Raw genomic sequence first — 25,944 nt, 5'->3', positions numbered from 1 at the left:
ACACATAAAAAGTCCGCTGGAAATTTCGTCCGATCCTCTCTGTAGGTAGATCTTCAAGAGAATCTCTCTAAGTGTCCCGTCCCTCCAAATTTTCAAACTGATTAGACATTATGTCCCACTCTTTAGTTCCATGGCAGCGCCATCTGTTTCTTTATGAAAATCATTTTGACGGTAGATAGACGACTGAATATAAACAAACATTACAAACAAAAAAAAACTGATAAAAACATCAAAACAAATCTCCGTGGCATTAAAATTATTCATAAATTGTTGCCACTTTAATTCAGTTGAACGTCATTCCTTTGTCGATCTGCATTTGAAGGCGTAAACTGTGAAAAACAAATATTCTGCGACATGTTAATTAAATTAGTCATTTTTGCGTTCCTAACATTTTCTGGTTATGGAACGATTGATGGTAAAGTTTTCGACTACCAACCGCAGCAAGTTCATATCGCCTTCGGAGGTAAAGTGATAAAATACCACCGATTTGATTGCATCGAGAATTTTATTTCCGTAATTATTATTCAGACAATGTCAGCGAAATTGTCGTTACATGGTCAACCATGGATGATTCAAAGGAATCAATTGTCGAATTCGGAATTAATGGTTACGCCTTAACTGCTACGGGTGAATCCGTACAATTTGTTGACGGTGGCGAGGCGAAACATTCACAGTATATTCATAGGGTAAGACATTGTCGGTCCTACTCGGTGCGGTATTTCAAAACAAAATCGATATTCCATCCGCAGGTTACGTTGAGCAATTTGTCGCCAGATTCAAAGTACGTGTATCATTGTGGCAGCAGATTGGGCTGGTCCCCTGAATTCTGGTTTGTGACAACATCCGACGAAACAACCGCACCCATTCATGTTGCTATATTCGGCGATATGGGTAACGAAAATGCTCAATCGTTGGCTAGGTTGCAAGAAGATACTCAACGTCGGTGAGTAAAATTATTCTTTTTGTTCCACCCAGGCTATTTCGTCTAGCTAAAGCGTAATTTCCTAATCTAATGGAACAGAATGTACGACGCCATAATACATGTTGGTGACTTCGCGTACGACATGAATTCGGAAAATGCACTCGTTGGTGATCAGTTTATGCGACAAATTGAAAGTTTAGCCGCTTATGCACCGTATATGGTCTGTGCTGGAAATCATGAGGAAAAATAGTAAGGGGGCAAGAGGTCATTTAAGACGTTCAGAAAATAACGATTGTCTTTTTCCTCATCCAGTAACTTTTCCAACTACCGAGCACGTTTCAACATGCCCGGAAACACGGACAGTTTAATGTATTCGTTTAATATGGGGCCGGTCCATTTCATTGGCATTTCAACGGAATTGTATTACTTCATGAATTACGGACTGAAACCATTGGTTAACCAATACGAATGGCTCGAGAAAGATTTAATTGAGGCGACAAAGCCGGAAAACAGGTTTGTCTGTTCATCAATATTTACACTTTAACATAATTGAATCCGACTGTCCATTGTTCACCAGAAAAGTACGACCATGGATTATCACATTCGGTCATCGACCGATGTATTGTAGTAATGACAACGACAATGACTGTACTCACAGTGAAACGTTGATTCGAGTCGGGCTACCGTTTACTCATTTCTTCGGTCTTGAAGGTATGGAATGTGAATTTAGTTACTCGGAAAGAAATCAGATTTAAATTTTGCGAATAGAACTTTTCTACAAGTACGGAGTTGATGTGGAGATATGGGCACACGAGCATTCCTATGAGCGTTTATGGCCGATTTATGACTACAAAGTATGTTTGAGCTTTACATCTTCCCGATTCTCGATCATTGATTGAAAATTTCTTTTGAGGTTTATAATGGATCGCATGAAGCTCCGTACACAAATCCTGGTGCGCCTGTTCACCTGGTCACAGGATCTGCTGGTTGCAAAGAAGGTCGAGAACCTTTTATTGGGAAAATTCCGGAATGGAGCGCTTTTCACAGTCAGGTAAATTGATCGTTGTCTTGGGTTAATTTGTATGAGATACGTTTAACTCCCTGGATGTCATTTCTCTACTCTCGTCTCGTAAAATACTAAGAAAATGGACTACCCCTTTGATCGTTCTATTGATTGACTGATTGACATTACTTTTAGGACTATGGTTACACTAGAATGAAGGCCTTCAACACAACCCATTTGTATTTCGAGCAAATTTCTGTGGATAAAGACGGAGAGGTAATCGATTCTTTTTGGATCATTAAAGATTCCCATGGAGAATACACCAAAGCTTAAAAAAGTTACCAAAGAATGGGGGTGCGTAAAATGTTCGTTTCTCTCGGATTTTATTAGAAAATTTTACTCTTATCAGAACGATGTGATAGAAACATTTTTGATTAAATAAACGAAGTATGGCTAAGTTTCATTAGTTAAGTAAAAGATCACAATTTAATCGATTTGACCACCGCTTCACCATGCTGTCCAATTATGTTCTTCACTTGTCCGACGCACGTTTGCTTAACCGATTGAGTCGGTGTCCGTTCAACACAATCATTTTCGTAGCACTTTTCCATCGCATCCACAAAAGCCGTTATCAATTTAACATCGCCACCGTTGGGCCCTACATGATAATCGCATCTGAAAGAGTACTTCCGCGCATCGGCAACACAACAATCCAAAAACTGGGAATTGGCCGAAAACCAATTGTTTAACCGGGTCAACGGAATATTTCGTTTATCGCGAAGCACGCCTGTAACCCATGTGTCGTCGATCCAGAAATAGGGTTGAATTTGAGATTCGGCAACAAGTGCCCGGGCTGTGCGAGGATTTGTTATGTATAACCATCCGGACAGATAGTCCGGATAAATGTTATCACCAAACTCTTGCACCGTAACGTACCATTTGCTCGCTTGTAGTCGTATCGGTTTTTTACCATCCAAAATATAACCGGCCAGTATGTGTTCGTTGGCATAGTCCAGTGTCGATTCTAAATTCTCCAAATAAGTCTGCAGATAGAACACATCGAACACTGTGTCATCGTCGACTTTGATAATATACTTTGCTACCGAGCATTCAGACGCAGCCCAACGTAATCCCATTACATGTTTGTAAGTGAGATTCCGGTATGCTTCGACAAAATTTCCCTGCACAATGTCCTCGAAACGATCGCTTTCGTCGTAGATGGATTTTTGTTCGATAAACGTTTCGGTTGGCGGAATGTCGGCTAGGAGAAAGACACGCAACAGTCCCATTGAGCGTAGTTTCTGCTGGGTCAGTGCTTGTCGATGAGCTGACCTCACTTCGTCATGACCAACATAAGATGTTACGATAATAATACCTAGAGGTGCGACACAAATTTACATTTTTTTAGCACAAAAATTTGATTTGAGAAATCGTGCAGCACGTCTCACCAAGTAGTTCATCTTCGAAATTATTGCACAATGAATCTGGTTTGATTTTGTATTGAAAGTTTGTGAAATTTACCAAATTGGACGGAGAAATTTCATCGTCGTCGTACGGTTCTATTGCTCTGACAACAACAAATTCGTCATAATTGTTGAAATTTTCAGAAAATAATAAATAAATCAAAATTAAGGTCAGCAATGCGAGAGTTGCAACGAAAATGAATTTAAATTTAAAGAGTATTCGCGGCATTGCTTCAGTTCTCGTTAATTCTTTTCCGTTAACAAAATTACATTTCGAACGTTTATGTCATTTTTATCACAGATAACGTTACCGCGACGGTATTAGATCAAAAAAGCAAACGAACAACAAACAAAAAATGTAAATATCAACAAGTGTTGGAACGGATATGAATGTTGGGACCTGTCGGAACATACTTTAAGACATTCATTCCACTGGTTGTCATAATATATGAGAAAAAAAAACACCAGTGGCGTCTCCAAGTGTATCGTAAAAATATTTGGTCCTAATGAATGCCAGTTGTCTTCTGCTGATCTTGATATATTATGATGTAGATGACGTGGAATGAAGAACTCTTTTCATGAAATAATAAGAACTTAAAGCAGAGACTATTTTTGGGAAAATATTTTCTTAGATTTTCCCCCACTTTTCAGAATTTTCCAAAAAAAATTTTTTGTGAAAGATAAGGAAAATGTGGAAAAGTATTTTCCCAAAAATAGGCCTTGACTAAAAGTGTTTTTATACAATTTTAGGTAAGTATAATTAGAAGGTGTACTCACACAACAGTTAAAAATTAAAAGAGGGACAGTATACGAGTTCCGATCGCTAAGTCAATTGCATTCCCTTTCAATTGCTTATGAGTCATTATGAGTCGGTTAAGGGAAATAGTAAAGGCTGTGCTTTCAAACACAACAATTTGCGACACATAGATGTTCCTTCTACTCCGTCTATTGTTCAAAGTACATGCAAGACTTTGATGTACCAAATCTTTTACTTCAATAGTATCAGCATGCAGTCTGCTAGGGTTACGACACCTCTTCCAGTTTCGAGCATTGAAAAAGAAGTTCGAGTGATGCAAGTGTATGAGTGAGCGAGATAAAATAGTGCCTCGTGGCTAGAATAAAGGAGACTCGTAACCGGTACCATTACCTTCTGTATTAGAGAACAATTATTGAGTTAGAGAACATTAGCCAGCGCTCAATGCGCCGTCGTTATCAATAAATTATTTCGATTTATTTCAAGTGAAACGATAGTTATTTGTTTACCAAGGGGAGAAAATAGAAAATTACAACAAGAGCAAAAGCTCGAGTTGGAATTTCCTATTTCTTCCCGAGGTGATCACATAATTGTTTATGCCTTGGGCATAAATTACGGAATAACTATTAGAGGACGCCAGCTTTTTTGGACAAAAACGATAATGTCCAACAATAACAATAATTCCCAACAATAATGCCCCGTCGAAAATGGCGACCATTGTGAATGCATACACATGGACAAGTCAATTTTCTATTTATTCTAAAAGTGCGTCCGGATCATTTTCATGCCTTGAGCATAAATTACGGAATTTTTCTCGTAATTTAGACCCTCAGCATAAAAAGTTGTATACGTATCTGTTGTGGACGGTATATTTTAAGCAATTTCGCGGGTTGTACAAGCGACAAGCGGACAAGCGAAAGTGCCTAAAATAAGCCGTCCACAACAGATGCGTATACAACTTTTCATGCTGAGGGCCTAAATTACGAGAAAAATTCCGTAATTTATGCTCAAGGCATGAATGGTTGTTTGTGTACCTGTTTTGGACGATTGATTTTAGGCAATTTCGCGGATTGTAGGCCGAACGAAGTGAGGCTTACAAGCGAAAGTGCCTTAAATAAACCGTCCCAAACAGGTGCACATGTAAGTTTTCATGCAGAGGGCCGGAAACCCGAGAAAATTCGAAAAATAGCCCTCATTTTCGGCCCCGAAGCATGAAAAATGATTTGTAACGGTTTGCGCGTTTGTTACATGAAAGAGTTTTCACGTTCCACAAAAAATTATGCAATCATCGTGCAATGACAGGTACTGTCATAGCATAACTTATCAAAACAAAAATCAGAGGTTAAATTTTCACCGAAAGATCTCGTAAATAATTTGAACAATTCGAAAAGAAAACCTAGGACAAACTACAAAAATGAATTCAATCCTTCGATCGTCAATTCGATTCGGACTTATTCCAACCGTAACGAAACGTTTCTGCAGCTCAACTCCAGCAGCAGTCGACAAGGAACAGATTACGAAATTGGTGAAAAACAATAAAGTTGTTGTGTTCATGAAAGGAGTACCCGAGGCTCCGCGCTGCGGTTTCAGCAATGCGGTCGTCCAAATCATGAGAATGCACGGTGTCACCTACGACAGTCATAATGTACTGGACAATGAGGGAATACGGCAGGGAATCAAAGATTATACAAACTGGCCGACAATACCGCAGATCTTTATCAATGGTGAGTTTGTTGGTGGCTGCGACATTATGTTACAAATGCATCAGAATGGGGAATTGGTGGAAGAGTTGGCGAAAGTGGGCATCAAGAGTGCTTTGGTCGACGAAAGTGATGATAAGAAGAAATGAGCGATTGTGTTAGGGTTAGACTATGATTTTTCACGAGGAATTAATAAAAATTGTTGGTGATCCATTTAAAAATTTTATTTTTATTCATTGTGAGTGAGATCTATATAATGTTCGCGTTGACTTATAACTAAATTTACACTGAACACACTGAGCTACATGTTATATATACAACCTACAATGAAATCTTGATATCATTTGTGCATGATATCTGCTCCAACTGTTGTTTGTAGAATGAGTTGAAGTTAATTCTGTTAAAAAGAAAAGATTTTAGAGCAACCACTTTGAATTTTGAAATTGAATCTAGAATTGTCTAGGGTGATAAGAGGGGAAAGGGTTAATCGTTGAATGTATGAAAGACGAAAGGGATTAAGAGTCTAGTGTCGCAAGCATAACAGTTATGTTAACAGTAAATTCTGATTGGCAGTAAATGTTCAACCGTTTGAACTTCAACGTCCTTTTAATGGTGTAGCAGAATCAACTGTTTTTCTTGTGTGTCTCAATTCCTTGAAATTTCACTTTTAGCATCTGTTTCAGTTCACACTGTTAAGGTTTGGAATAGGGGTTAAATTCATGTTTCGCAAAGTTCAATCGACTCATAGAAAGCTCGGCAACACTTTTAAACTTAAGTCTCTAAACAGGTCAACTTCAGGGTTAACTTAAAGTTGACCAGATCGGAGATCCAAACTTGGATACGATCACTACGATTACGATGTGTGAAACGGGACGCTGGTGATGCATACTACGAATCATGTGAATTCCAATCTACTGCATGTTGTACTGAGCCTTACACACTATCAAGAGATTCAGGACTAGCATTTAGTCAAACCTCTGTCCTCGACTGTTTCGATGGAAAAAAATCTGAATCCGACAGCGTTCTATCGGGCGACAGTTTATTATTTTGTAAAACCCGATCCAAAAATGTCAACCCGTCTGATTTAGGATCAGCTCAGTGGTGTGACGATATTCACATATATTTTTGTCAAAGTGTCTAAAGGTGGATCAGCTCAAGAACGATGAACATTTGCAATTCAAGACTCTCATTTCATAAACCACAACTGTTATGCGGCCACTAAAACATAAATATTGTTTACGTACCTATGCACTAAGTTGACCAGTTTACTTGAGTGGGTATCAAAAGCAGAGTCATTGATCTTCTTCATCAGTCCAATCAGCTGAAATGTAAATTCCAAATCGAATCGTTTGATTCGTTCGGAAAATGTTTCGGTGGGTGCCAACGATGATTCGCTCTGTAAAATGATAGTTTTCTTTTCAGATGATGGAAAATTAAATGCACAATTTCATATTAGAGTCGTGCACTCGGCGTGTCGCTACTCGATTTTGTTAATTTTCAACACACACTTTCCATTTCTAGCTAGTATACAATCGAAAGCATGTTGAGAATGTAAATGAATTTTCGGTTTGAATTATTTACATGGTGATAACAGTGTCATTAACATTACTTGTCGCTTGTCAATGCCACCTATAAATGTTATGATCTCTTATCACTGATATTTACATAAAAATGAACTCAAAGCCCTAGTTTGTTAACTTTGAACTGGACACTGAGAGACCTTTGGTTAACAATGTTTGGACGTTTGATTAGTAAACGATGGATGCGCGACACATAGAACAATCATCAGTCTCATTACAAATTATAGCTTACCTGCTGCATATGACTCAACGGTTCGGCATCCGAATCCGAATCATTTGAGTCATCTGACTGAACCATCGAGGTTAATTCGGCATCAATAAAGTAAAGCTGTGCCCGCTACAGTTCGCACAATTGTTTTAAACGCAAAAATAATTTAAAATTTACAATTCAAAAACGACAACAAACATCAATCAATTCCAGCGTCCAAAATGCAGCGAATTGGAACGAAAAGGAAATTTACCAAAAAATTAACCGAATAAGGAGAAATGGCAGCGAAAAGTATTTTCGACTCACCTGCATAAATTTGCAGAAATTCAAACAAATGTTGCACAGTTTGACCACCGATCGCAACAGATCTGGACTTTTCAGCATGCAATTGTGTAGGCACACTTCCAGGAAGTCTTGGTGTATCAACAGAACATCGTCCACGTCACTCACTTTACCAATTTTAGCGACAAATTCCAACCAGGCCGGTTCAATCACTTCGATCATCATGTAGTATTCTGCAAAACGGAATTTTGAATAACCAATCTGAAAGAATGATACTAAGCTGGTGGACACAAACCTATGTTTTGAATAGCACTCATCATCCTCTGTCTAAGTATGAAAGCCGATCGGTACAACTCTGCAGTTTCAGGTGAAAATTTCTTCGTATTGTTGTTGTCTTTCCATAATCTGGAGGTTATTGGTTCATAAGTCGATTGAATGTTTAGTTGAATGGCACAATACTCACTTGCACAGTTGTCGTTCAACGTGTTTGCAGTAGAACAGCTGCCGGAACAGCATTTGATACTGTATGATGGCGTAATGATTCAGGATCAACGAAATGGGCCACTTCACATCATACCGGAATGAGAAGCACTCCAGCCCGGTCAAATTAATTTTGTCACCATGCCAGTAATCTGTAAATGAAATGTAAGTTTGATAAATGCAAGTTCCCATAGAGCTGGAGGAGTTACACATACCATCATACGTACAACCAGCCAGATGAATTTTTTCCATTTGTTTAACTAACTCGAACGGAAACAGTTGACAATGTAAATCGTCTTTGTATTCATCAAACTTGGTCGATGCAACTCGTAGCGTCAAACCCAGCAAATTATCCAATTTCATTGGCAAGATTTTGTCCACATTTTTCGCCAATTCTCGATCACTTGCGTCCATGAACTGATTGATAAAATCACCAGCTTCCAACAGCAAATACTTTTTGATTGACAATAAATGTCCCATTAGGTCGTTGTCTTTGACTAATACTTTGAGCAACGTTTCCGATGCCACTTTGTACGCATTTTGTACGAAATGAGTGAGTGTCGTCAGATTGTCCGGCGAGAAAATGAGCTCATTGTCACATGCATTTGTATGGTCAACGCATTGCCGAATCACATTCAGATACTTCCCCGTGCGCAGTATACAATCAGACAATGGTTCCAGAAATTTGGGCGTTTTGTCTCGGCGCAATATGTAGCGTTTCTCCCAATATTCGGCCGAGTAGTGATTCAAATCGGCACCGTCCCTGTGCAGTATTTCATTGTCTTTGACCATAAATTCGTCCTGAGAATCGATTATTACCCCTTTGAGCATCCACAATCGAAGCTTCTCGATATACGGAGCCGCTGTCATTTTTGTCAGATGGATGATAATGCGTTGTGAATTTAGGTCACCCGTCAGTGAAGTGATCTTCTCGTAAAGGAATGTCAATAAGTTCGCACCGTTGAGGTCATCGTATTTGTCGAGTTGACCGGCAATTCCAGCTAGAATCTCAAATATATGCATGGTTGGACGGACAAAGTACAGTAACTTTTGTAGGCTCAATGATCGTTCACGGTATTCTGATTCCAGTTGCACCAAGGAGAGCTGAGATTATGATTCAAATGAAAGGATATTTCGAGCAAATCATTCCTTTGGTACTCACGTAATAATCGTTAATCAGGGAACGTAGGGACGCACTGAAAGCATTCATCACCAGTCCACTGTCTGTGGAACTAGTAACACAAACACTTTTATGAACGACATAATAGTAGCCAGCTAGTGGAAGTATTTCCTGTAAGATGTCCCTCAGCGACGTTTGTATCTTATCTGAAATGTTGAATTTAATCGTTGCAATGCCATCGACCGTACATTCAACTGGCACAATATAACTGCCACCGACACCGATCAAGCAATACAACAACTCTTTGACGACAACTTTTTCCTGATCGATGACAGGTATCACAGGAGCACTTATCGAGCTGTGTGTGGAGAGTTGAACAAAGTCATTGAAGCTGTTCACGGAAGTTGAATGACTTATGTCACTAATTTGCGATGAGAAACTACGAGTTCGTGATGATTTCGGTACGGAACCACAGGCTATTTGACTTAGGCCCTCCGACGCTGCTTTCGTTACTCTTTCTTTGATCTGTAAAAACAGAAGAAAATGAGTGGATTCGGTGAAGATGAAATTAATTGAAGTAAGCGGGGAGTAAATGTAGTCGCACCTCTTTGGCAATGTCCATAGCTCGTCAATTTAAATTTAATTTAGTAAATTAACATTGTGGGTTTGAAAAAACATAACAAATAGTTGATGACAGATACTAAACTACTGATGACATTCATGTAAACATTAAAACCCAGGGGCGTAGTAGTTGTGTTACGTCTACTTTCAATTTGTGTATACGTTCACTTTGAAGGAAAATTGCTGGTTCTATCAATTGTGTTGCCTTTTTTGTATATTTACGAAATCTTGGAGTTTTACGGTTAATGGTTCAGATGGTATCGGTGAATCTGGAACACTGTGCCAAAAGAACGCACTTTTAAACTACGTAAAATGTGAACTCGCACACGCAAGTTTATAGCTGCAAATGCTTTTTAACCATGTCATCGACTTAATGACTCCTTTTACAAAATTTTGGTATCAAAAAATTCTGTGTGAGTTCGGCTGTTACGTAGATGAAAAATGCGTTGTTTTAGCACCTTGTGCCAAATTACCCCACGCCGACAGAAGGAGTGGTGAAAAGTAAATCCATTTCACCACTAGTTACGAAAAACATATATAAAAATCCATTTTCACCACCAGTGGTGAAAAGTAAAACATAGAAAACCAGAGAAAAAAAGACCATTCGATCGCCACCTAAATCACGCATGAAAAAGTTCAGTTTTCGCAGCGCCGTTGCAGAAAATGTAATTTTACTTTACTAGTGTGGTAAAGTGGCTATTCCCTCACTAGTGAAAACCTTTTCCCTCGCTCGTAAAGTAAAACGTTATACTTTACACGTGAAATAATTTGATACCTCGTATCACGACTCATCTGGATAGGAGATATCAAATTACTTCACTGGTATAGTAATGTACGATTATTCACTGAGTCTAAGTTTTACCTCCTGCCTTCGAGCTCATATTTCTTTGCAGCCAACTAAGTTCACAACAATTTTCTGTTTTATGCTAAAGCAATTTCTTTTATCTACCTAGGTGAAATAATAGCAGTGAAAAAGTGCTATTATTTCGCCGTCGGTAGATAAAATAACGTATTCACCTCTGTCCAATTGTTTATTTAGACACTTGGGGTTATAACTTTCGCCTTCGGCTCATGCAACAACTCCCCAAGTGTCTAAATAAACATGTGGCCAGTGGTGAATAAAAGTATCCTAGGGCTTCAGTAATATTGTCGATAGTTGACTCACTTGTCCCTCAACACAAAAAATACCATCTCCACTATTCATTTCGAGCCTCTTTGATGTTTCGTTGCTAATGGTATCGTTGGTACTGTGATTAAATTTTACTCACTGCACCACCGGAAACTCGTTTTCCTTCAATGACAGTAGCGTTAATAGTACATTACTGCTATAAGGCTGTATATAAGAGACGTGTACGTATACGAGCGCTTGCGCAAGTATTAGTACGAGTCTCTTATATACAGCCTTATATCAGTGAGGTATTTTATTGCTGTAGGCAAACATCTCTTTTTCTAGTGATATAATTTTGCTTGCAAAACCTTTAGCTCTCTACAATACACACACCGTATGCGATAAAACTTTTTTCCGTAGGTCCTCACTAGTAAAATATACTGCTTAATGGAAATTGTTATTCTGACCTCTATTTTTGCCTTCCTCGCCTTCGGCTCGAGCTGCAGACTCGTCAAAATAAAACTGGGAAGTAATTCATTAATTCGGTAATATTTTGTGATAAACCAACTGCAGGGCGAAAATGATCGTAGTTGACTGCTGCCAAATAGTGTACTCTTTTGTATGAAATGGTTTTAGACAATGTCTTACAGTTGGGCGACACAATGTTAAGTTTCAGAACCCTATTTAGAGTACCACTCATGCGTGAAGTGCTCACAAGTGGCTGTTATTTTGACTAGTTCCAAACGTCGGCTTCGGCTCGGGTATACAAACCGTATACTTCCGCTGCATCCAATGTAGTTGTTGATTTGTACGTTTAAGGCTTCTAGTATTAAATGTTCCACAGAAATTGTTCATTTACTTGTTAAAATTCTTAAAAAGCCTCAGCACATCGAAAACGCCATATTATTTGCGAGTATTATTTGCTGTCACGACAGAGCAAAGTTTATTTTACTCTGCCGTGTTTTCTCTCCTTGAGTACTGTATTGTCACCAACTTCATACTTAACATATATTTAATGCTAAATGAAAGTCGAGGCAGTTTAATATAATCTTATCATTTATTTTTCAAAAACGACAACGGTAATTACACTCGCTAAACCAGAAGCTTGTGCCGAATCAAGAACAACTGAACATCTCCATCTGGTCGATAAAGACAATACCTTTTGTTTTGATTGTTTATCATACAAGTAGAGTTTGTTGATCAGCTGGTGCTGATTCAGCACAAGCTTCTGGTTTAGTGAATGTATACAATAAATCTTTAAAACACTCAACGATCATTTAAAGAAGACTTTCAATAAAACATGTCAGAAAAAACGCTGACAAGAGACACCATGTATTCGGAGATACTTTTTAAATATTAACAGAATGAAGGACGTCGCTTAAAATGCTTCTTAGATCTACGTAAATATGGGTAAAATTTAAAAATTCTAAAAACTTAATATAGATTTTGTACAAAAGCTTTGTTATCACAGCCCTTCTCGGAACGATTATCCTTGTCGGTAGTCTCAACATTTCCATCGATACTCGTTTGCTTAACTATTTTAATGTCCGTCCACTTGCGTCTACTATCCGTAAAATACAATTCAATGTCTTCCAATGTTCGATTCTCCGTTTCCGGTAAGAATCTGTACACACAAAACAGCCTGTAAAGAAAGTGCATTTTTGGATTGTATGATTGGATTTACACAGCAATAGTGTTATGATTGCAGTCATACCCAAATAATCCGGCAACTCCATAAATCCACATAATTCCCGATAGTGTGAACCATGTTTCGAAGTTTAGGTATGTCTTTACAGATATGAATGTGAGTAGATAGTTTATGGCTGCCGTTATGCCAGTTGCAAATCCTCTCGATCTGTTTCATCGTTGAAAAAAAAAAAAAAAAAAAATCCAAAATTTCCACTCCATATTCAGCTTCACTGCTTACTTGAACGGAAACACTTCACTCAACAATATCCACGGAATGGGTGTTACTCCAACGCTGGTGAAAAATGCCAACGTGAAGAACAATATCATCGGAATGTAGTTAAAATGTCCTTCGACTACAATCGGTTCATGTTTGTCGAACGAACTCCATCCAGACGGTATGAAGTTATAGGCGTACGTTCCTGTGATTCAAGTCATTCGAATTGATTTCAATTTAGATAAACAGAGCGTTTCTTTTTTTGGTAGACTCACCCAGTCCCAAACAACTCAGTAAAGTGCCTGCCATTGATACCAACCATAATTTTCGTTTTCCGGTTACTTTTATGATGCAAGTGCAAACTATGTTTGCTAGCAGTCCCAATAGTGCTACGACAGACTGAAAACATTTGTTTTATTTAATGTAACACAACTACACCTTTGTCACAAATAAAGTCGACGTACCGTTGCCCAATTGACATCCATCGGTATTCCATAAACGGTAAAAAGCTGAACCATATACGGACGAATGGGAGCTAAAATCGTTAAATTTTTACTTAAATTCATGTTCGATCAATCAGCCAAACTAACCCAAACCAAAGAGCTGCGCAAATGCGAAACATAGAAGCGCCAGGACGAACGGTTTCAAATTTCTCTTCCTAGTGAGTTCTTGCAGCTTTTGTATGAATGTTGGCGGTGGATGCTCACAAACTGACTTGGTTTTCTGGCATGACGCGCACGAGCTCGAATAAACGCTGTAGCGTTTCATTTCAGCGAATTCTTTTTCGACATTTTTCGCTGGCACCCATCCTCGAAGCCATTGAAGTGATTTCAATGCATCATCTGGTCGATCTTTTGATAGGAGCCACATGGGCGTTTCGGGAACCTGTGCACACAAGGAACAATAATAAGTGATGTGTCGTGATACAATTGTGTGCAGTGTTGCATTACAAAGCATATCGCCACAACTGTTATCAACGGAACAATAAGACAAATAATCGCCACATATCGCCATGTCATTATGCTTCCCAAGCAAAAAACAATGAAAAAACCCAACATCACTGAAATTCCAGCACATGACGTCAGTATGCCTCTTAAGGTCGGTTGGCTACGAAATTGACGGGATTCGATTAGTGAGCATGTTTATCAAATTTTCATCTAACCAAATCTCTCCGACATATGTTATGATTGGAGCTTCCATGAATCCGATGCCCAATCCAAGTAAAACAGCGGCTATGTAAATTTCCTCTAACGACGACGCAAAGTACAGCATTGTCCATGCAATGATATGAGGAATATTAACCAAAATCATTGCTTTCTTGCGACCGAGCGGCTCTGACACTAATCCGGAGAAAACGCTTCCGATCGGTTGGCAAATATAACCCATGCTACCTGTGATAAAATCAGAATCAGATTCGGATGAGACCATACATAGAGTTAAAATGTCGATCGGAAAACCTACCATACCACGACGCTTGCACAGCCGAAAATTGCAAGAATTCATCCGGATTTTTTTCATTTTGTAACCCACGCAATGCTGGTATAACGATTGTCGGGAAGGCAGCAGCTAGGCCCAGATCTAGTAGTAGCAAATTCTTAGCCGAGCTAGCTAATACCTGCGAATGCAACCACAATTTGTTCGATAAAAAAGATTTTATCAATTATCTTGGTCAAAGCGTACTCGTTGTTCTTACCTGTGGGAAAATCGTTCGAAATGAGCTGACCTCTTTAAAGTCTTCTGTTGAGTCAGTTGCTTTGCCATCACGGTTTTGAGTTTTTGCATCAACCACGGAATTGTTGTTATTGACACTGTATGTTGCCTTCCTAAAATTAGGAAATTAAATCGTTTGTAAGTCGTGACCAGAAGAACGAATGAGTCCGAAATCTCTCATTATGGGAAGACGTTTGTATGCTTGTTTAGAGACCTCACTAACGGCCTTTTTCGGCCAGCAACAAGCGTAGTCTGGATCACCGGCTTAACGTGATTTCTAAACCACGACTCGAACTATGCAATAGGACAATCCTCTCTGAGGAAATTAGATTACTTAATTGATATCTCGCCTAAATGTAGGCTGGGGATATGCTCAAAAATTTAATTTATCGTATTTGGGCTACGTGCCATTCGGTGTGCACATCGTCGCAGCCACCAAACACACTACAATAACCCAAATTATGATAAGCTTGACTATAGGACGTTACCAAGGCGATATAATCGATAGAATTCCATGTGGAATTGTCTGACGTGATCATTCTGGTGGAAGCCTGCTCGATTTGACTGAACAAGTTCATTTCAGAGTTGTTTGTTTATTTAGACACCACACTAATAGTCTTTAACAAGTCTAAGAAAAATTAAGTGCTACCCACATTATGAAGCTTAAGTGAATTTCAAGACATTACAAATGCGATATAATTGTCAGAAAATGTTCATGTGGAATTGACTAATCCGAATCGGTGGAAGGCTTGTACATCCACTAAGCCATCCCGTCCCTTTCCTATTAATTTCTTTGTCCATTGAAGGGTCACTAGAAACGTTTTCTCCCACTTCCTTCTATATTAACCCAAGAGGTGTCATTACTGGTTTTTTTGAGAACCTAGACATATAAGTCCTTACACAACTTTCATAGTTTAACTTAAGATTGCGGTACTGGTAAAACTGTATAAGCAGTATGATTGCATCACCGGGACAGGCTTAACAAGCTTAAGTTGACTTAAACACAGATTTTGTTGGCATTAGACTCTTGAATAACAAAGAGGAAGCTCATATCTCACATGAAATAAAGAAATCCAATGCTACATTGACATGGCATTTACTAAATTATCATAATGTTGCATAAAGCTTCTGAGCTAATATTTTGATTTGAGTTAATTGTTTAACGGTTATTAGCGACATACAGTATAGACTGGTCCGTCCTTGGAACAGTACGTAATTTTCATTATCAATGTCATATCAGTGTAGCGTTTTATACATATACATATGCTTAACAGGTATTGTTATTGTGTCTGTAAACACATCGTCGATTGTATAAATAGTTCCATTAATTATTGGGCTATTAAACCACAAGGTAGCGACATAATACTGAATGAGTGGCAAAGTTGTGCAAATTTAATTTCAAACATTATCAGTAAAGTGAATTCGTTCGTTTATTTTGAAAATGATTTAGTTTTCCAGCTTTGAGGAGCATGACACAGGAAATTGGAACGGAACTGAACTTTATTGAATTAAATTGGGTCTCTTTTCACTTCAACCACTTTTTGTTATATAACTTGATGGTATTCGATACCAAAAGTTTGGATTGCGGAACAATTTAGTCACGTGAACTCTAAATTTATATTACGCTCAGAATAATTCTAGTCGTTCAAAATTGTAGAACACGATGAGCAGTTGCATTCAATTGAGTATAAAATCATCAAGGTCAATCTCGAAATTTTTAGTTATGCAATAATGAGAATAATTATGCTCGTGTTTTGCAATTTTCCGATGTATAAATAAAAGCATACGTTGCATAGTTGAGTGAAATCGTCAGGGTTTTGCTCGACATTTTAAGTAAGTAATGAGAATTGTTCTTCTGTTTCGCAATATTTCGATAATCGCTGTGCTTACGATGTTAGGCGTAAGGTAGTATGGGATTGAATATATATTATACCAAGTATGACCTACGACGTAGGTCCTACGTGCTATCGAAAAAAATACATTCGCAAGCATGCAGGTGGATTAATATACCGTTCGAGTTAGATTTTTGTTCACAAATATAATTAGTTGACGGCATCTACACTACTGGAATGTTCGATAGTTATTTGTTGCATTTTTATGATTCTATTGTAATTGGTAATATAAATTTAGTAAAACATGCACAACTACGGAATTACGAAATATCGCAGCAAATTATCGCAGAGATGAGAAACGGTTGATGATGTATTTAGCAGGGCTTATTTTTGGGAAATTCCGAAAAAGATGTTGAGGGATTCTTTTGAAAAACCACTTTCAAAAAAATTCTTCGAAGTTTGTCTAGCTGGTGAAAGGTGATCAAAAACCGAAAACTTGCACTTTTCTTACAAAAATTTATCCAGTTACACGAGCCGTACATGGTCGTGTGGGGTGTCATTAGAAAGGTAATCACACGTACTATTGAGCCGAATAAAACTTATTGTGTTTAAAATTCATCGACACTGAAATATGTGCACACGGAAAATTCGGCAAATTCGACATTTGTTGTGTGCTTCAACCGAAGACTTACACTGTTCTTTCTGAAATTTCTCTAGGTGCACAAAACGTACATGCTCGTGTAGGGTGTCATTTGACAGTTTTTTTCTTTTGGGCCAAATATGGTCTTATGTGGTTTGGATGCATCTACGATGAAATAGAAGTTGAAATGTTTAGGTGTACATATTTCATCATAGATGCATCCAAACTTCATAAGAACTTCCCTATGTCCCTATTTGGCCCAAAAGCACATTAAATTACCTTTCAAATGATACCCCACACGACCATGTACGTTTTGTGTAACTCGAGAAATTTCAGTAAGAACAGTAGTCTTCGATTGAAAACTTTAACTGCACATATTTCAGTGTCGATGAATTTTAAACTCAATAAGTCCCTATTCGGCTCAATAGTACATGTGATCACCTTTCTAATGACACCCCACACGACCCTGTAAGGCTCGTGTAACTGGAGAAATTTTTGTATGAAAAGTGCAAGTTTTCGGTTTTTGATCACCTTTCACCAGCCAGGCAAACTTCGAAGAATTTTTTTGAACGTGGTTTTGGCTTCTAGGGTCGAATACCTTTCTAGACACATATAAAAAAGTCCACTGGAAAATGCGTCCGATTTCGGTAGGCTGTTTAAAGAAACAAATCCCTCGTTAGAAGTTAGAATTCGAAATTTTTCGGGAATTTTTCAGTACTAAAATACCAAAAATAGGCCCTGATCTAGTGATGATGATTCATAGATAAAAGATCGATAAATCAGCGTTGTTAACTTTGCACCTTTTTGTTTGGTCGAAGGTTTTTTGGGAATTACCAAACCGAAAATTAAAATTTTCTCCCGTAGCCGTAAACCAATAAAAAAAATAAGAAATTTGTCTTTTAGTTATTCCGACAATCTGAATATACAATATAAAAAAAACCAAATGTTAAATGCCAAGTTGAAAAGACTCTTTATCCTATAAAGGTTGTGTGAACGGTTATAATACAGCCAAGTGCAATATTTGAAGATAATGACAACACGATGATGTTGTAAAATAAATAAATTATAAACGTTTACAGTCGCTTACGACAGGACCGTAGCAAGACTGTGGTCGCCACTTCTTACAGCTCATGCCAATATAAAATTCTTTGTTTTGTGGTTTGCTGTGAATTATGTTCACAGATGTTTTAACAATCTGCACTCAGTTATTCAACAAAAATCCAGGACCAAAACTATAACAGTCCTATGATAACGTTGATAGGCACAACGACAGGTGGTAACCTATACCTAATTGCATTTTGTTGGTACGACCTGTATTTACTTGCATGAAAGATCTCTTATTAGAAAACACTTTTTTTGTTCAAATAGAAAATTTTCTGAAATCTCTTATTCTTCAAAGAGTTGATTTTCACTCTTTTCATACTCAGTCTGCACAGATGTACTATCCATGCCAACGACCCTGGTTTCTTTCTGCACATAATCAAATTAAGCCTGAAAGTTCCCCTTCAAAATCAGGTGTACTCTCGAACCAATCGAATACGTTTTGTAAACATTTGTGCACAAACAAAATTAATTGGAGACTGTAATGATCCGGATAAAAAATAAAACGTCAGCATTACAACCTTGAAGAAGTGTGATCCACTCTATTGAGTTGAATCGAACAAAAATTATAGTTTGCACAACTAAATTGGGATCTTTACAATAGCATACACATACACACACGATTTAACATGAAAAGCTTCTTCTTTTTTTGTTCTGTAATGCTCAGACTAAATGATATTTGAATTTATAATAATTTATAACTTGTCTAACAAAGCACTAATTCGTTTATAATATATATAATTTGACGTTTTTTCAGTTCGTTCTCCTCCAAGAAATATATTAATAAGAAGTCAGATTCAGAATTTCTGGTAAATAGTGAGCAACAGGTTATAGAAGACTAAAGGGATTAGCGATGATGTGAAAAACAACATGCTGACTCTAGAGTTAATCTTACGTTTGGCCTCGCTTCCAATCGGCAATGTCCACAGAAGAAGTTCCACTTCCATCATATTTGTCGCATTGACAAGGGACTAAAGGGATTAGCGATGATGTGAAAAACAACATGCTGACTCTAGAGTTACAGCAGCATGTTGTTTTTCACATCATCGCTAATCCCTTTAGTCCCTTGTCAATGCGACAAATATGATGGAAGTGGAACTTCTTCTGTGGACATTGCCGATTGGAAGCGAGGCCAAACGTAAGATAACAAATCGAATTATTGAACTAGCAAGGACGTAATCTACTATCGTCAAGTACTTTTTACTAGATGTGATTCTTTGTATTGTGAATAAGAATGAGAATTGTGAGAAGCAATCCAGTAAAGAGAAACAGTAATATGGTAAACAGATCAACAAAGAACGGTTATCTGAACTTCTTCAATATTTATTTTCTGTAATTTTCGATGAACAGTGACGAGACACGAATTAAACATTCAGGAAATTCCGCTATAAAATTTTTGCACAGATTAGCCTTCGATTCGTATACATAACGATAAACAAGTTTACAATTCAGTCTTTCAGAAGGAGAAACCGACCGACCGACGTACCATCGATGTCTTAAATGTTGCTAAGAACCGAGCTAAAAACTAGAAATTAATTAATTGCGTTCTATACCATGTCTTATCTTCGTAGCAGAAATATTTAGCTATTTCCGTTCCTAATATACACTTTTGTGAGCTCGTGCAATTGTTATGTCTATGTTGCTTAGAGTACGGCATTACAAATTTGACATAATTTTACGACTAGGGCTCGCATTTAAATTTTTTCATCGAATTTCATTCGAGTACCAATAGCATGAATGAGCTACGTGTATAATTCTACTCATTAAAAGTATGAATTCGACCTAAATTTTCAGTGGTTCGAATTTTCTCAAACGAACAATTAATACTCAATGACATAGACGGTATAAATAATATAGACAAGAAGGTAATATTTTGACTCAGATGTGGTACTGAAAAGAAAGATCTTGCAAGTTCTTAAGTATAATTTCCACTTAAAAAGAGCACTCCGTTTAGCCTCCGTTTACATGACAGTTGTAAAATAGAACAAAGGAACTGTCACGTAAACGGAGTAAAAAATTCAAATAAATTCAATTTCCACTCCGTTTGCGTGACAGTTCTTTTGTTCTATTTTACAACTGTCATGTAAACGGAGGCTAAACGGAGTGCTCTTTTTAAGTGGAAACTATACTTTATTCAAATTTAGAAATTGACAAAAGAAAACACTTCCGCTGAACAGATGCTGCGCTATACTTTAACGGGTAGCGACTTCGGAAACGAAATGGGTATAGAATCCAACTGAAGTAAGTTACAATTGGAGTAGCAATTAGCAAACGCACCGTATTGAGCCAAAATAACGTGTATGCTTTGGTGAGCTTTGAATTACTTTTGGATTCAATTAGAAAAGTGGAATATTTCAGTGGAATACAGAAGAGCTTAAAGCTCTTTGAAAGAAACAGAAAAAAGACGAAATTTGGATAAAAACAATTCAAATCATATCTTAGTCAAACTTTCATTTTCCACATTCTCTCAACATTTTGTTATTAATCATGTCATAGCTCGATATGCAGTGTATAATAATGGCGCAGCTTTATTGTGAATGAATGTTTTCTCATTCAATTAATTATCTCATCGCTAATTTTTTTCTTAAATACAAAATTTAACAAAAAAACGATCGCAATTAAACGTATGTTGTACACATGCATAGGCGACTCGTCGAGGGGAAACCTTGCAATTTCTGGACATTTACGCGAAAGCTCGCACCTATGCTTTGAACACGTCCTTATCTTACCACCATTAATTATTCATTTACCATCATTTGCTTGGTATTTGTTATTTACAGAAGTTTGTCCATAAATGAACATGAACAAGTTCGCGTTAAACCAACGTATCGAGTTGATGTCTTTGCTTTCAAAAAGCTTTCGAGAGCTTTAAGCTTCTTTTGTATCCCACTGAAATATTCCACTTTTCCAATGGAATCCAAGAGAATTTCAAAGTTTTCGAAAGCTCTTCAGAGCCCACCCCACATGCAACACGATATTTTGGTTTAACACGACAGAATTAGTCGGGACAACTTCTTGTAAGTTATTTTTAATCGACGCAAAATTCTAAGATTCTAAATAAAAATCTTGTTCTATATAGTAAGCCTCCAAAATGCACTTTGCTTTCGTTTGCTCAGTTGACTTGCTAGCGTATGGTAGCCTAGTCTAGTCTAGTAAAGTGTTGTGTGTAGGTAAAGCTCTCGCACAATTTACCAGCAAGCGCATCGTTGTTTGTGGAGTGTCAAGGCAGCATAATATTATAATTTTCGTAAATTAATGGAATTTCATCGGCATTTGTTTTACCATCTGACAGTATTTAAGACCGAATCGGTTACCCCTCGCGACAGTTGTTGTTTGGAAAATTGCACTTAATTTTTGTTGAACTTATACGATAAGAAACAATAAAAAAAATCTATTGTTTAAGTACCGAGAATGTTATTGTCCAAAGTTATAATATAAAAAGTGATAAAAATGGAAATGAATTTATTATTGTTCAGATCGTTGGTTTTTCTTTATTATTTTATATTATTGGAATACACTTTCAACAATGTCAACACTCATCTGACCTTAATTTTTATTTAGCGTTACTGTGGATTTACATAGCAACGTAAAAGTGACAGATGCAAAAATTTTCTCATACGGCAACTCGAAATTTCATTCATAATTTTAATTTTATGAATGAAATTTCGGGTTGCAGTATTTAAAAAACATTGCATCTGTCACTTTTACGTTGCTATGTAAATCCACAGTTACTGTACGAACGCATGTAAAATTTAAAGGAAAAATAATTAAAAAATGTAGCAGTGGAACGTGATTTTAATTAATAATTTGCATAGAAGAACATCAAATTTGAAAAATTAAAATGTATAGATCGAGAACGTGATTTTAATTAAGACCTTCCATAGCTTCAAAGAAGTCGAACACGAATTCAGTTTCCGGAACAAAACTATTCAATTATTGTTTCAAAAGTTCGAGGAAATTGGTATGTACGTGAAAATTCTTCAGATGTTGCAAATGCTACAATGAATGAATTAAGTCATAACATTCAGGGTACGTGCACTTATATTGAAAACATCCGTGAATCTTTATTCCCATGTCTGGTATTTTTAACGTCGTAGTTACGTACTAGCCTTCTTCCAAAATAATTCGGGTTCGATTCCCGTGCCAGACAATTCGACATTGAATTTTCAAGCTAATCGCATTTGTAAGGTCTTAAGTTCACTCAAGCTTTACTTTGGGTAGTCGCATTGTGTTTGGTGGTCTAGCCTTCATTAAGGCGAGATATCAATTAGCACCTAACTTTTTTTTTTAATACTTTAATGCATGGTTCTAAAGTCATGTTAAGCCGGTGGTCCAGACTGCACTTCTTATTGGCTGTAATTCGGAAGCTTTTTGCTACTATACAATAACCACGAAACGTAATTTGCGTCGAGTAGAGAAAATTGATGCGAAAAGTGGAGGAGGTATGCATATTCGGGATATTATATTCGACCGATAAATTAATTCAAAACTAAAGATAAAAAATAATAAATGACAGATAAACACGGTAAAAAAATAATAAAAATAATAAAAAATAATAAAAAAATAATAAAGTACAAATAGCGAAATTACCAACCGATAAAAATATTCAAAGCTACAAATAAGTTTTTACCGATGAAAAGTACTAAACTATAAACTGGTACCGGGTTATCGATCATTAATCATTTTCTATCGGTAGTTCATCATTTTCTATCGATAATTCATCATTTTCTATCGGTACTTTTATTTTTTCTATCTTCAGTTAATAATACTTAATGTTAATGGCCAATTGTTGTTATTGATTGCGTTGAAATATATTTTTCAGTCCATTGGTTCATCCATCGATTCATCGAATCAAATTATGAAAGGGCGCTTATGGCGTGAATTATTATAAAACTTAAATATTTTACTTCTATTGAACCAAAACCTTTAATCTCATTAGTTTACCCATCCGAACACTCTAATTAACACAGAGAGGGATATAGCTAGAGATAGCAAACTAAACAGAGATCATCGTTTATTTTGGTCTATTTTGGTTTATTTCGGAAAAGTTGACCAATCATTCATCACTAAACAACTCGGAGAAGATAGTAGAAAATTTGAATGTCTAATCTTTCGTGTGTTTTATCCTAAGTAAACATCTGACCATATACGTCGAAGCGGCTGTACGCTGTCGTCATGTCTTCTCTTGTTTTCTTACATAGAAATCTAAGACAACTCCTCAGATGAACAAGTTGTTGGAGTGTTGATCACAGAATCAAATTCATTAGCATAATCGTAGTAGTATAGGGGATGAAAATCTAGTCAGTCGAAATGATAATTTGTGAGAAGCAGTTTCAATAAATTATTTTTTTATAATCATGCGTTTCATCTAATGAAATATCCCAAATCCGAAGATTCCAATGCAAGTGAGGTTTCAATAAAAGTTTTTTTTTAAGATTCTGTATCAAAGACTGTACAATACTTCGAATAGAAGAAATTACATATTGATTATATCGCGAAACGCTTGTCGTTTACAAATGTTAATACTCTAGGCTCTAAGCCCGTATGTATACATTAAACAAAAGCAGACAATATCACATCAGTGGTATTCCTCATAAATGTTAATCTTATCAAAAATTGTTTTTATATTTATTGTAAACAGTCAACAAAGACATTTTACTTAGTCTCACTGTTTTGTGCAATCAAACAATCTACACAGATATGTTTTCTGTGTACAATGTACAATAATGTCTCCGATATAAGTTTAAAAATTTCGTGACAAAATTACAATTAATTTACCAGACCAATGTGGGAAACGTTTCATCAGTTCAAAAATTACTGGCTCGCGATATTGTTTTCTGTAAATGCTCTGTTGAACGAAATGTATAAGACAATCGTCATTGCAACAAAAACAATAGCACAGAAGATCAAAAAATACGCCAGATGTTTATCTAACATTTTGATTTGAGTATATTGCATTCAGTCTACGTTCACTCCATCATTATGGATTACATAAACATATGCATTCGCATGAAGGAAATAATGAGTTATACGAAAGATGTTCTATCTTAGTCTCAGATTGCGTTGATAAAGACGAAACATGTCATTTTGTTTCATTCACACTAAATTCTATATCCTAACCAAAGAAACACATTTCTAAAAAAACCCTCACCACCCCTAATACTTTAGCCCGTCTGAATAGCCTAAGATGTAATTTTTTCAAACACAAAATTCATTATCTATGGGACTGAGATAGAATCCCCCGAGATCCCTTGTCCAAATATGGTTACTGAACCCTCAAAAATCGATGATAAATAGATTGTCAATTATACCAGCAACGACCAAATCATCGTATGATGAAAATGTATTTATTCATCCATTCATCGTATTTCGTAGTTAACTCCACTTAGGACATTGACAGGAAAACTTGTTATTAAAGCTTGGTTCTCCTTGAGGGATCTGGGCATATTGAGATAGAAAAGGTGATGGAAACTACTATGAAACTACCAAGAAAAAGTTGAAAGATCGAGGCGACAAAGACGTCTATAATCACGCGAAAACGTGATATTTCGTCATGTATTGAATGTTAAGAACGTCAAAACAAGTGCTCGACCGATGAAAGGTATAGGATACGATAACTCCATAAATTTCTGAATTTCTGAAGTAGAATTTCTGTAGAATGCATTTCCGCCCTCTTCATAAATATACCTTTTCCCTCTTCCTAAATAGAACATAAATTTGATTTTCAAAAATTCATAATTTTCGAGTTATAAATCTGTATGACAACACTAAATTACAAACGTCCTTTATGGATGAATGTCCCCTAAAACTAGATACTTCACACATATCTTGTTAGGTAGATAAAAAGATAACTTTTTTTAAAAATTAAATTAGCCTAAATGCAATGTTTGTTCAGTCTATTTTCAATACTCTTCGAAGCATATTAACTTTGGTATAGTAAACACATTGAAGATTGAACTTTATAAATCAATTTGAAAAGCACAGGTGTGTCAATAACCAGCAAACTTTCGAAAAACATTCACATAGAGGTCTCGTACAATTATCCATATTATTTGTAGATATCAAAATGCATGCAAGACTTGGTGTTTACATGGAGCAAAAAATAAATAAACAACCAAAAAAAAAAAACAAACAACAAAAAATAAAACAACACAACACAAAAAACTCACATTTCAGCAACTTTTTGTGTGAAATATTTGTGTTTTTAAACAAATCAAAGTTCAATTCAATTTTTCGTCATTAAAATTGCCGCACAAATTAAATTACGATTTATATCCATACGTGATCACAAACTCCATCAACTTGTAACATAAGCTTATAACAAAAAAAAAATATTTTTTATTTGGTCGAAAAATGACAAAAAATTAAAACAATTGAACAAAAACACTGATGACAATAGTAACTTCACAGACGACTATTCAATTTTTATATCAAAATCCAACACAAAACCTTTAACATTGTAACCGATCAAATGATTGATCTGTACTGAACTATCAACAGTGCGATGGGTACCAACG

At 36.6% G+C, this 25,944-nt stretch overlaps 5 protein-coding genes across 7 annotated transcripts; 2 read left to right on the top strand and 3 right to left on the bottom strand.

The window, feature by feature from the left end:
* The first annotated feature begins 162 nt into the window (after window positions 1-162).
* Window positions 163-2,402, top strand: LOC119074204 (acid phosphatase type 7). Its single transcript, XM_037180204.1, has 9 exons — window positions 163-463; window positions 529-686; window positions 750-943; window positions 1,022-1,171; window positions 1,235-1,435; window positions 1,500-1,633; window positions 1,691-1,776; window positions 1,836-1,973; window positions 2,121-2,402. Exons 1-9 carry the CDS (start codon window positions 355-357, stop codon window positions 2,256-2,258), a joined length of 1,308 nt encoding a protein of 435 aa, XP_037036099.1. The 5' UTR covers window positions 163-354; the 3' UTR covers window positions 2,259-2,402.
* Window positions 2,278-3,803, bottom strand: LOC119074214 (beta-1,3-galactosyltransferase 1). The gene is made up of 2 exons (XM_037180216.1): window positions 3,374-3,803; window positions 2,278-3,300 (listed from the first exon to the last, which is right to left on the bottom strand). Exons 1-2 carry the CDS (start codon window positions 3,615-3,617, stop codon window positions 2,405-2,407), a joined length of 1,140 nt encoding a protein of 379 aa, XP_037036111.1. The 5' UTR covers window positions 3,618-3,803; the 3' UTR covers window positions 2,278-2,404.
* Window positions 3,804-5,441: 1,638 nt separating this feature from the next.
* LOC119084708 (glutaredoxin-related protein 5, mitochondrial) lies at window positions 5,442-6,063 on the top strand. The gene has a single exon (XM_037194816.1). The coding sequence runs from the start codon at window positions 5,557-5,559 to the stop codon at window positions 5,989-5,991; it is 435 nt and encodes a 144-aa protein (XP_037050711.1). The 5' UTR covers window positions 5,442-5,556; the 3' UTR covers window positions 5,992-6,063.
* An 11-nt stretch (window positions 6,064-6,074) lies between these two features.
* LOC119084438 (gamma-tubulin complex component 2 homolog) lies at window positions 6,075-10,253 on the bottom strand. 2 transcript variants are annotated; one of them, XM_037194448.1, is made up of 9 exons: window positions 10,117-10,253; window positions 9,555-10,037; window positions 8,608-9,496; window positions 8,376-8,544; window positions 8,208-8,317; window positions 7,937-8,145; window positions 7,655-7,759; window positions 7,087-7,238; window positions 6,075-6,239 (listed from the first exon to the last, which is right to left on the bottom strand). In XM_037194448.1, exons 1-9 carry the CDS (start codon window positions 10,132-10,134, stop codon window positions 6,164-6,166), a joined length of 2,211 nt encoding a protein of 736 aa, XP_037050343.1. In that variant the 5' UTR covers window positions 10,135-10,253; the 3' UTR covers window positions 6,075-6,163. The 2 variants fall into 2 exon arrangements, with proteins under 2 accessions (XP_037050343.1, XP_037050426.1); XM_037194531.1 differs by lacking the exon at window positions 7,655-7,759.
* A 2,276-nt stretch (window positions 10,254-12,529) lies between these two features.
* Window positions 12,530-25,944, bottom strand: LOC119084567 (facilitated trehalose transporter Tret1-like). 2 transcript variants are annotated; one of them, XM_037194639.1, is made up of 12 exons: window positions 25,697-25,943; window positions 25,597-25,636; window positions 14,838-14,967; window positions 14,606-14,759; window positions 14,307-14,535; window positions 14,095-14,251; window positions 13,735-14,029; window positions 13,609-13,679; window positions 13,420-13,543; window positions 13,169-13,349; window positions 12,956-13,096; window positions 12,530-12,883 (listed from the first exon to the last, which is right to left on the bottom strand). In XM_037194639.1, coding segments are annotated over exons 2-12 (1,692 nt in total). In that variant the 5' UTR covers window positions 25,599-25,636; window positions 25,697-25,943; the 3' UTR covers window positions 12,530-12,675. The 2 variants fall into 2 exon arrangements, with proteins under 2 accessions (XP_037050534.1, XP_037050613.1); XM_037194718.1 differs by having other exon boundaries at window positions 13,741-14,029; window positions 25,597-25,944.

The sequence above is a fragment of the Bradysia coprophila genome, chromosome II, assembly GCF_014529535.1.
Source record: "Bradysia coprophila strain Holo2 chromosome II, BU_Bcop_v1, whole genome shotgun sequence".
In the NCBI taxonomy this organism is placed as follows: Eukaryota; Metazoa; Arthropoda; class Insecta; order Diptera; family Sciaridae; genus Bradysia; species Bradysia coprophila.
Note: the sequence above shows the minus strand (reverse complement) of the source record. Positions and strands in the feature narration are given on the sequence as shown.